Here is a 12,707-nt window from a genome sequence, read left to right on the forward strand (position 1 = left end):
AAGTATGAAATCATTTTTACTCCTAAAATATTTTTCTACTTTACAAAACTGACAGCTTCCAGGTGCTGAGGTTGGGAGTTTAGTGGTGTTAGAGTTTACATGGTTTCTTACCAAAGCCTCATTTCAGATGCAATGGGAAGAGGTAATTTGCATGCTTTAAAGAATGTAACATATCCACAGAGTGCTATCATGCCAAAGCAGATAACGCTTACTGTTTGAGTAGCACCTCTAGACCTGGTATGCTAATAAGAGAGGACGCCCTTCATAAATCCTTCCTTTCACTCTTATTCTTCCATGGGAAGAGTGTATATGCTAATATGGATCTAAACGTTTTGCATGTATGAAATACACATACCATCTATAAATTTATATAAGTATATGCTATAATTGCTTATGAATATATATGGAGTGCTTATTTAAGAGAAATTTGTACATTTATGTATAGATAGATAAGTAAACTGTCAAATCAAATGAATTTTAACTTCATCTTTCGAAGTGTCCTATTAATATAATTAAAAGTTATGAAGTATATGCATTTGAACAAACATGAAGCTTCAGATTTTATTTTAATTAATATAAAATTTTGGGTATTAGAAAAATTCAATTTAACAGGTTAATTCATAGAGAAGAATTAAAACAACAGACATTTTTCTAATCCGAAATGTAACCCTAAAGTTTGCAAGCAAAAAATTATAGTTTTGTAGCTTTTCCCATTTGAATCAAATAGGAAATTTTGGTTTGGATGTCTTTAGCTTAGGTATCTTGACTTTAAGTGAAATGTTTGTATAAATGTCTTATAGTGACTACTTCTCCCTAGGATGCTGCCTCTGTAGAAAAGTGATTTTAAATTGAATTATCACATTTTAGGCTAAGATGACTCAATTGCCTGAGGCAGAAAGGGAAAAGATTGCCGAGCAAGTAGCTGATTTCAAGAAAGTAAAGAGCAAGCTGGATGCCGAGATCGAGATATGGGATGACACGAGCAATGACATCATTGTTCTCGCCAAGAAGATGTGCATGATCATGATGGAGATGACAGACTTTACAAGGTAATTGCATGGGGAGCGATGTGTGATACCCAATGATGGTTATGCACTTGTCACTTCCCTGAAGTTTCCAAGTTTCTCTGAGTGGCAAGGGAAGTGTAAGTATAGAGTTAGAGAGTTATGAGTGTACAAGTCCAGAATTGTAGTAAACATAGCACCGTTTCTTATAGAATCATTGCTTCTTACTCTCCCACCTTCCCATAATGCAGCAGGGATTACATTGTATCACGCCAACGTGCTATCTGTCCACAGAAACTGACAACTATGGCATGTTCACTCTGAGGCTCTAGAGAGGTTGATGCCTATTGCTACACCATCAGGATTTGTGGCCTATGGCATTCTTGAGATTGCAAATCAGTATATTTGATATTTCCAATGAATAATGATGGCTATGAAAGAAATTTATTTATTTATTTATCTATCTATCCCAGAAGCAATACAAATGTTTAAAAATAATGTTTGAGACTTTGTGGTAGCACAATCAGACTCACCCTATTTTCTGTAGAGTCACCATACAGTGGGATCCTGTACATGGATCCTGAAAACTGAAGGCCCTTGAGGGCCATCATCCCTTATTCCTGCCTGCTCAGGTCCCGTGGCTGCTTGATGCTCACTTGAAAATGACAATTTCCCAGCAAAAAACAAACAAACAAGCAAACAAACAAACAAAACAAAAAACAAACTGACACTGGTCACCAACCTTTTGTATCCCTATAAACAGGTCTCAAAATTTTGTTTTCTCTGTTTCCTCGTCCTAACTGCTTGTTCTTTTACCTTCATTAATTAGCCCCAATTCATTATGGTGATGGGGACAGGATAAAACTGTATGATAAACATTTCAGTTTGATGCTAAGAAGCTTTTAAAGACCCAACTTTAAAAAAGAGAGAGAGAAGGGATCAGTGGAAGAGGAGATGCCCCAGCTGAAGAAAATGAGGAGAAAAATGGCATTTGTAGAAATTCTTGTAGAGGAGACGGCTAAGTGTAAACACGAGCAGGTTACTGAGCCCAAGGTCAAGGGCCCCTGCGTCACTTACCCAAGATGCCGTGGTGTTGGATGGCTTTAAGCACATGTCCTTGATGAAGAAGCACTCTCTGTGACACTGACTTATTCTGGAAGCATTTTGAATAAAATTCTGATTCCTGCCCTGCTCCAAGTATACTTTGATGGCCCTTAGTCCTTCATGAACTGAAACCTGGTTAGTGGAATATTCCAGTGAGTAGACTGTTGCCAGTGCCACTATACACAAATGATGTCATCAGTTCTATGTCTGGAGTTTGCGTTTTCTTAGGCCAAAAATATTCTTGCCGCTGAGTCTGGCTTGAAAGCTGGACCAGGAGTACTACGCACGTGGAAACTAGAACCTGTCAATGAGGAAAGCAAGACATTGATTTCAGAACACCGCTCCCAGGAGGAAACTTTACAGTGTGTGGGCAAGTCTTCAATAAAGGAAAAAATCTTTAAGAGAACATTTCTTTCAGCTGCCTACACCCACCCTTTAGGGGAAAGGAAGTCATTAAGGGAAACACAATATTGAAAGGTTCTAGGTGTCTTTCTATAAATAAGCAAAGAGCAGTAAGATGTGTAATGCTTTTCTTACCAGTTGCTGAAGAATTTAAAACTGAAACAAAACTTATTTAGTCTTCCTGTAGCTACTGAAATCACAGAATAGAAGGCTTCTCTTTGACAGACATGTAACATGGAGGAAACCATTGTATCACCATGTACTACACACATTATGACAGGATAATGAATTAGTACAATTCTAAATCATAATTAATTGTCAACACACATTTCATTTCAGTGTTAAGACAGAGAAAAAGTTTTCAAATATTACACACAAGAAAGAAATTGAAGGACCTAAAAAATATGTTTCAATGGAAGGTTCTAAACACTTTGAAAATGAAAAAAATGACATGGCAAATATTTCTAACAAGGAATAGCTAATGTGTGATACTTTTTATATAAATGATAAAAGAGATGTAGACATTAATCACTGCTTTTAGGACTTGACTAGTAAATATTAGTAGATATATAATGGAAAAGTAAATGAAATTAGTGTACAGTTGTTCAAAACATTTTCAAAAGGCCAACATAGAAAGTATGGTGGAAAAAGAAAGCTTTATTAAATGTCTTAAATTGGAATGTTGTATATATATTTTTCTTGGATGCAATATTATCTGTGCAGTTAAATATATCATGGAAATACAGAGGTTTTATCCACTTTACAATTTCACCACAATTATTTTAACTGTAGATAGACATGTCAGGGTGGAGGCCATAGTCAGTGCTAGGATATTTAGTAGCAAATATGCTTACATTTGACACATATTCTGTCCTGGATGAATGCTAATTGGCCACATAATAGTTAAAATATATATATATGCATATATTGCCTTTCCTGAAGCACCCCTAGATACTATTGGGTTTGGTTTTGTTTCTTGAAATGCTATTTTCAATAGAGTACACTAGCTAACGAAAGACTGTACACTGTGGACCACTCTATGAAAAATACATGATTTCTTATTTTCTTATCCTAAGCATAGAATAAAGAATCCATTCCATAATTCATTGTTGAAAAACTATAAGACAGCAATAAAATCCAAAGCAAATTTTAAATTATGAATGAAAATGTAAAAAAAAAAATGAGAATCCAAAAACAAGATCTCAGTGGATAAAGAAGGATGCTGCTAAGCCTAAAGACTTGAGTTAAATGCCCTCTGTAGCAGGTGGGCAAAACTGTGCTCAAGTCACAGAAATGAGTGCATCAAATTGGATCGTTATCTGGTAAAAGATCAGGATATGGAGAACGTAGATTATAACCTGTGTTGTAAAAAAAAACAATTAAAGACTGTTCCTAGGGACCTAATTCTACCAGACAGGTCACAGGGTTCTGATAGCTTCCCCAGACACCAGCCACAACCAGGGAATAAGTACTCAAAAGTCTTTATTCTGGGGACATAGATTCCAACTGTCACATCTGTAGTTTACACACGAGATGTTTATGCTACTTTGCCTTCTGAATCAGGAAGCCTATTAGGAATTATTAGGGCTGTAGAAATATTCTTATTATGATATTTAGGTTATTAAAATATGTAATTGTGTTTTTATAATTCGAGGATCAAATGTTTATTAATAAAGAAGGCACTGCTTATGTTATGATAATTTTTAAATTTAGTAACTCAGCTGTTAATAGACATAAGTTTCCTGGTGATTGCTTCGGCTTCCTGGATGAATATGGATGACCACAAAGTTATTCAATGTCCTCTGAAGTACTGCAGCCTGAAAGGTGTTGGAAATGGTTGAATTTGCATGTTAGCGACTTGCCTTTTCTTCAGTTTTGTTTAGTTATGCAAGATGAATATTATCCGTTCTACTTTCTAAAAGAGTTGGAGGCACTTTCTCTTGTTCTGTTAACTATCACAGACGTATACTACTGCGATGTTTTATAACGTGGTATCCCAAGACTCTTGGTCATAAGGTCTCTGAGCCTAACTATCTGCAAGTGAGTCAAGGAGGAAACTGTCTATAGATCAGTAATATAATTGAGATAGGAAGGAAAATAAATTTACATTTTGTGTAATACAAAACAAAAAACAGAATGCCCTTCCAGTGGGTGTTTCTGATAAGTTTCTGACAGTGATGATTGCTTCTTTAAGTACATATAAAATTTGGGTTTTTTTTTTTTTTCTTCTTTAGCTTCCTCCAGATAAAATATTCAATTTTAAAACAATTGAACCTACCTTCAATAAAAAGAAGGCCACCAAACATTTGTGTTTTTAATATGTGTTTAGGTGCACCCTAAGTAACCCCTTGGTATCCCTCAAGGTCTGCCTTCTACAAAATATCTGATTAGAAGGCCAGATGGAAGCATGACAGCGGTGCCAGTTTGCCAGCTGGTCACCATGTGTTTGAGTGGTCCTTCACAATGGGTGTTGGCTGACCTCGGCTGAAGAGCCCAGATAGGATCTGGGTACCCGAGGCAATTGTAACTCGTGAGTGAAAACACACTTTCTGAGATTTGTAATGGGATACCAAGAGATGTCAAGGTGAGTCACGTCACATAAATGTCACCTCCTCTGACAGCATCCAGGACATGTGCTCAGGCTGCTTTCTTTCCCATTTCCTCCTGTATAATGAAGTGGTTCTACAGTGCCAGGGGACTGCTATTCTTAACGTGAATGAAAAGCCACACCGTACTTTTTGATGCTGGAACATTTGCTAGAGCCAAGGACAGATACTAAATTTCAATCAGCCCTGATAAGAGCAAAGATTACAGTTTTTAAAAGAGGCATGTACATCTCAGAGTACACTTGATGACTGTGCTGGCAACGACTGCTACCTTCACGTTCAATATTTGTTAATTGTTTTCAAATTAAAAATACTGTCAAGATATTGATATTTATTCAAATGTGTTAGTCTCACAATATTTAGAAGAAAAATGGTTCTACTTTCATTCCAAGTAATCACTTTACTTCCCTTCTGTATTTTACCCTAGACATTATATTCTTAGTTCCTGTTTTCAGTTATTCTGGAGTCAATTCTAAATTCCTGGTTGTATGGATATCTACTTCTTATTTTACGTTTTTCATGTTGACTACTTGTTAACACAACTCCTAGTGTCCTTCGCTCTTTTTGTCATCTCTGTCCTTGTAGGATTAGGTTGCACTTGTCAGTTTCATTCATTTTGTTCTGCACTTTGGGTCCCTGATCTTGTCCTCAAATAACCTATTCACATCATTCATTTAACTGCACCTACTATTTCTGCTCTTAATATTTGCCTTCTCCTTATGAGCCTCTGTATCAACATATCACAGGACCTTTGGTCAGGTTCTGTCTCCTTTGAAAATGTTTGACAAAAGGCTGACTTCTGGCATCTCTTGTCATATGTCTTTAAATTTGTATCATGTCACTATATGATCCAATTCCTCACCTCTTTCATTGTTCATAGTTGATAAATAATTACTGGGTTATCTATGTACATGGGACATGTAAAGTTAATCTGTGCTAAATTTTGCCTTCACACAGCTCTCCTTCAGTAGAGAGAGGCATAAATCAATCATTCTGTACTACTACAGAAAGCACACAAGAAAAGACACGCCATGACTTTTCTAAAGACCTGGATAATGATCATCTGAGAAGAAAAAGTGTGGTATAAAGAAAAAATATTTTACTGTTCCAAATGACATTTTATAGCTGTTCTTATGACAGACAAGAAAAACAAGTAACTATATGAGATTTTTCTTTCATATTAACCATTTACCATGTGTGTCTTATTCACCCAGTTGTATGACAAAACTATATACAGAGCTTACTAAAATAGAAAAAAACAAAAACAAACAAAACACCAGTGACCTCCTTAGCAAAGCATATTAGTCTCATAAAATGTGAAAGACAGAAATATCCTGTGTTGCATGTTGTCAGTTAACTCTCGAGACAGCAGTAATGTGAGGTTGAGAGAGGTCACCAGGAACACGAAGTGTCATGGAAAACAAATATATATCCTGATACACTGAACGCCATGTTGTGTGGAGACAGAGGGGCAAGCTGGCATTTCTGGAGTGTAAATGGAAGGCAGAAAGTGTGGAAAAAGATTCTGATGCTATCGAAGGACTTTACCACTGAAGGTGTTACTTTCGTCGCTGGCAAGTGTGATCATGGTCAGTCGTCTTGGCTGAATTTGGATCAGGAAATGGCTGCAATCACATATTTTTTTTTCACCTATAGTCTTTCATTTCATTTGAAGAAAGATTTTTTTAAAGGCTGTAAGAATGAATCTAGGTCCCAGCTGGAGGTTTTTTTTTTTTTTTTTTTTTTTTTTTTTTACTAGAGTTATATCAGAATTTATAATCTAAAAGGAAGAGAGGAAGCAGATAAAAACCCCTACATAGATGAATAAATGGGGAGATACAATGGCTGATTGAATGTTCTGGTGAAAAAGAGGTTGATTGGACAGCCTCCACTCAATGCCTAGTGCCCTGGTACAGCCTAACCAAGAACAGAGAGCATCCAGAGAAAAGCAGGCTTCATTTCTCTCTCCCTCAAACTGCTTCTTTGAGTTGTACAATGTAGATTTTTCTGAAGTTACACCAAAATTCTAAGCTCTCATCCATCCATTGCTTGATTTAATATTCATGAACACCTTCCTAAATTGACTTAACAGGGGGAAAAAGGCTTTCAGAAGATGTCTATCCTATTGACTGTGTGTTACTGAAATGTTTGGATTTCCTTTTTAAATTAAGTAGTTTTGTTCTAATATGGCAATCAAGGTCTCAAAATGAATGGAAACCTTTCAAGTACAAAGGAAGTGTTCATTTAATAGGCAAGTATTTCATATGTACGTATTGTTTTGCATTTAATCATTGGGTTATAGGTATTGGACCATATTCAGATCATAGGATTAGTTTAAATGATCACCTCACAAATGTTTCAAATTTGTTGTATATTTCCATGCAGTTGCATTATACCCTCAGCCATCCTTTGATGGTAAATACGGACATACAGAAGCCACCTGTCTCAGCTTCCCCTTTGCTCTATGCTTACTATGTTATATTATTTTTATTTTTATATTCTGCAATTCCTGGGTTATACCTCATCTAATAATTAAGAAGTGTCATTTAAAAACTTTATGTAAAGAATTGATATAAAAGAAAGAACTTTATTTTCCTAGCCCAGCTGTACACAGGAAAAGCAGTCTTTCCCGTCCCAGATAGCAAGAATAAAGGTTTTCTTACAGTTTTCACTTTCCTTTGACATCAGAGATGAGCACAATTAGGAGGCAAAACATCCCATAATTGATTTAATTCTTTTGGTCTGGTTGAACCCATTTGTCTTATTCTCTTTTTCTGTTGCTGTAGTAACATATCCTGACTGAAGCCACCTCGGGGTGAAATGGTTTGCTTTGGCATAGTTTTCCAGAGGTATACAGTCTTTGTGATGGAGAGGATATGGGCAGACAGGGTAGGAACGGCAGCAGCAAAGCATGAAGCTGACAAGTTACATTGCACTGTCCTCAGCAAACAGTGGGCAGAAGGCAGGGCAAGGCAATTAAGGCACAGAACCACCCCCAGTGACACCCTTCCTCCAGTGAGTCTCTGCCTCCTAAAGACTACAAGATGTTGACAAGCTGTGTCACCTGCTGGGGCCACATGTTCATCCTCCTGAGCCCGTGGGAGACATTTAGCATTCAAACCACCACTCCACTTTACTATCACAATACATTGAATGTTCCCCCCCCCATTTCTATGCAATGGGGGGGGGCGGTCCTTGATTAAATGTATCCCAGCTCCCATCAAATCCATGATTCACCTAAAAGTTTAGGTTTAAGAAGAGGAAAAATGACGAAAATTATGCATTTATGTGTCTTATAGGGATGTGAAAGAGAGAATGTATTGAGTTATGACTCAAATGAGGAAGTTGGCAATGAACTGCTCTCATAAACTAATTGAAGAGACTTGTCAAATTACACTTGGCTGCTTAAAGTTTTGGACTGGAGCTGAGAATTAGATCAGAATTAATCTGTGTGTTGTGTACAGAAGGCAATGTTTATTATCTTCTGAAAATATTTTTCAATCTTCTGACACAGAAGTATAATATTCAAGAAAAATGTTTGTCCAGAAGCAATCACCTATAAAGATCTGGACTTTTTCTCATATTATTTAAATCTGAATGACTTCAATGTATGGAATTGCTATTTATCTTATGTACATCTATAATTAGTCTCTGAAATAGAAACATGGCTAAATAATCCTTTAAATGTAAAAATTTCAGATGAATACATATGTACTTACACACACACACACACACACACACTCTCACACACACACACAGAGAGGTATTTGTAAAAATGAAAACCAGGATTTAGTTTTAGGATACTCTTCTCAAATTATAATCATTAATATATGCATCAATTTTAAACATTTATAATTTTTGCATTGTTAATTGGCTTCCTGATTCTGAATGTTAGGCATAAGTGTTTTTAATATTCCTAAGTGTTTCTGTATGAAATGTTTGAAACATCCCAGGTCATGATTTATAACTAATATCACTTATTATCTACTGAAGAAAAAATAGTAATGTGTTAAGTCCTGCATATACTATGTTTTGATCAAGTGAAAATGTTATTAAAAATACACTTATGATTTAAGCCTATAAAAAGCTTTGTATATTTTTCACTTAGAATACTGGGATTCACTTGGAGCTCAAGTATGAAGGAAATGCTTATTATTTCATTACATTTATGCATGTATTTTCGTATGGGGTCTACAGTGCCATAGTGTGAGTATAGAGGTTGTGGGACTCTGCTTTTCTCTTCAGCCAAGTGAGTTCTGGCGAGCCAACTCAAGTTCGCAGGCTTTAGATGATGTACTTTTATGTGCTGAACTACCTCACCATGTTGAAATAGTTGTTCTTTTACTCCATAGCATATAGAAAACAAATCAGAGCCTCTCATAAGCCATGCCAGCCCTAGGCTCACTGGGTAGCTCAGGAGGACCTTAGGCTTCTCCTCTGCTTGCGTCTTCCTCTCAAGTGATGGGATGCCACACACATAATGCAGCAAGGCTATCATGGTACCTACCACCCAAGTGAAGATCAGAGTGAGAAGAATAATTCTTTGTCTTCTCATCTGTGGACATACCATTAAATATTAATTTTAATTGATGATTTCCAAAATGAAAACAACTTTTTCTAAGGGAAATAGCAAAGCATGTCTACAAAAAAACAAATTCAAAGAATGCACTATAATATCACGGAGCTTCTGTTTTCTGCTTGCCCTTTTTATTCTTAATTTTCTGCTTTTCTGTTATGCACTTCCCTCAGAAATTAACTTAATTCTGACCTGACTAATTGCCTTGCCTGCTATTTGTGAAATGTATGATTTTTATTTCAATGATATGTAGGAAAGAAAGGGAAAAAGCAGATAAAAGAGATTAGCAGCGTGGGGTGAAGGAAGCAACAGATTACAGTACAGCTACGTAAGTGTAAAAGTGCATGCCCAGCAGCACACAAGAAGTCTGCCTTAGTCGGTGCTCCATTGCTGTGAGGAGACACCATGACCACAGCAACTTATAAAAGAAGGCATTTGAGTGGGGCTGCCTCACAGTTTCAGAGGCCGGAGGTCTCTTCTGCTCATAGCAGGGAGTGTGCTGGCATGCAGGCAGACACACTGCTGCAGAAGGAGATGAAAATTCCACAAACTGAAGAGAGGAACACTAAACCTGGCTTAGGCTTTGGAGACAACAGAGCCCACCCCCAGGAGCACACATTCTCTAAAAGGCCACCTACTCCAACAAGGCCACACCTCCTAATCCCTCCCAAATAGTGCCACTTCCTAATGACTAATCATTTAAGCATAAGAACTTGGGGACCAGACTTATTCAAACCGTGACAAGGTCTGAGATATTGAACTACAAGAGTGATTTTTTTTTTTTTGCTTTATATTTTAACCATAATATATCTCATTAAATGTTAGAGCTTTTCTTGGTATAATTTCAGATGCACTGAATATCTTAATCTGTGAGCATTTCTTATTGATCATAATACTTTTTCCTATGTACTCTAGAGTGAACTCAAATTTTCAAGGAAATGATCCTGATAATACTTTCTATATTTTCTAATTGTGTGTGTGTGTGTGTGTGTGTGTGTGTGTGTGTGTGTGTTAGTGAAGACAACTCTCTGAAATAGATTCTCTACTTCCACTGTGAGAGGTAGGCTCCAGGAATAGAAATCACGTCATGACACTTGGTGGCAAGTGTCTTTACCAGTTGATCCATCTTACAACCCCTGAGAGAATAATTTCCAACAGTAAAATTGTTTTGAAAATGCAATTTTAAACAAGGTGGGCAGGTATGAAATTCAATGGTGTTCTTGAGCCAGGATTCGGGGTATGGATGCTCTATTTTTGTTTCTTGGGCTTTGGTTGGCTTAAACTCATTCAAATGAGTAATATCTAGGCCATGGGGAATTAAAAGTAAGTGGCTATTAAAGGAGTTCTCTGGAATCCTCACAGTACACAAATATGAGTTTTATAAATGATATAAAACTATCAAATGGTGATAATAATTTTCAGTTGAGAATATGCACATGAAAGTCAAGGCGTAGAGGACAGCACTGCAGGTCACCTCAATAAACGTGTTATTTTCTCACGACTGAGCACGTTAAATTACGGCTTTCCCTACTAAGGTTAGTGGAAATTACGAAGAACTGAATGGGAGGCTATAACTAGAAATGTCCCAGGACCACAGAAATATAGCAATGAATTGCTCCCTTTGCCTTCCATTCTGAGAACTTTCTGGTAGAATGAATCTGAGATTGATGGCAACTGAACTGGGAGGAAGTACTCTGAGAACCACACATTACTTATCAATCCTTGAGCATAGCATTTAGGTGTTTGCAAGCAGCACTTCAGATGAATAGTTTAGCACGTACTCCACTTGGAAATGCCATTTGCTCTTCATCTTAAATACAAGCATGCTAGATAGAGGCAGGGGATGCCCAGGTCATATTCACACCATCTCATTTGGTTATCTTGATCAGCTCTGCAGAAGATAAAAAGATGATTATATGCTAATTATTACACTCCAGACTCGGCTCTGCATTCTTAATTTATTTAATAAACTTGGTGACATGTGAGATTTTATTACTCTACAAATGAAGACATTGAGGTAAGGCAAAAATATGTTCATAACCTCAAGGTCCTATAGGCAGTAAACGCTAGAAGCAGAGTTGGGTCTGGATGGCTTTGCACTGAGTCTGCCCCTAAAGTACACAAAACATCACTGGAAAGGAAGTAAAAGCAAAGCCTGAGTGTAGTTTCATGCTCCCTAACAAATGTCTCTATGCAACATGAAAAAACATAGAAAAAATAACATGTTAGGAATGAAGACGAAGTTTCTGGCCATAAGATTTTAATATGAAAGACTCAAAAGCCAGAACTCTTTCCTTTCAAGGCTGGGTGGACAGGGGCTTTATGGAAAGGACTCAAAATGTAGGAAATAAAGACCAAAATAGATGAGTAAGGGTTCTTCAGAACAAACACCTTCTGCACAGTATAGCAGGAGATTGGGATAGATGCTGGGACTCCCTATTGGGACTCCAGGAGAGAGAGGTATGGGAGAATGGGGAAATAGAAAGATCCAGAGGGTCCTAGAACCCTACAAGAAGACCATCAAGGCTGGCAGATCTGGACCTAGGAGGGTCTGCTCAAACTACTGTACCAACCAAGGACAATGAATGTAGTAAACCTAGAGCCCCTATTCAGATCCAGCCAATGCACAGCGCATCCTTCACAGTTGTGGGAGAGCAGGAACTGACTCTGACGTGAGCTCTGCTGCCCCATATTTGACCACTTCCCTTTGGTGGGTAAGCAGGCTATCAGGATGAGGCATGATAGGGTGTGATCATATGGTGAGGGAGGAGGTCCCCTTCTGTCACAGACCTAGGGGACAGGAATAGGGTAAAAGAGGGAGGGAATCGGAAAAAGGAAGATAAAAGTGAGGGGATAATACTTGAGATGTAATCTGAATAAATTACTCAAATGAAAAAAAAAAGAGAGAAAAAGGATCATAAGAAGGAAATGTTTAATAGAATTTTTGTATATATGTCTTTTGCTCCCCGTTACTTAGAAACCAACCAAGGCTAACGAGAAAGGCTCGGCTCGGTG

General features: G+C 37.3%; 1 protein-coding gene across 1 annotated transcript in view; it reads left to right on the plus strand.

The window, feature by feature from the left end:
* Ctnna3 (catenin alpha 3) overlaps positions 1-12,707 on the plus strand; it is a 1,456,883-nt gene that overhangs the window by 1,355,537 nt on the left and 88,639 nt on the right. The window contains exon 15 of the mRNA XM_051153175.1: positions 868-1,049. Coding sequence (XP_051009132.1) covers positions 868-1,049 — 182 coding nt within the window. The remainder of the gene's footprint in view (positions 1-867; positions 1,050-12,707) is intronic.

Source organism: Acomys russatus, chromosome 11, assembly GCF_903995435.1.
Source record: "Acomys russatus chromosome 11, mAcoRus1.1, whole genome shotgun sequence".
Lineage (NCBI taxonomy): Eukaryota > Metazoa > Chordata > Mammalia > Rodentia > Muridae > Acomys > Acomys russatus.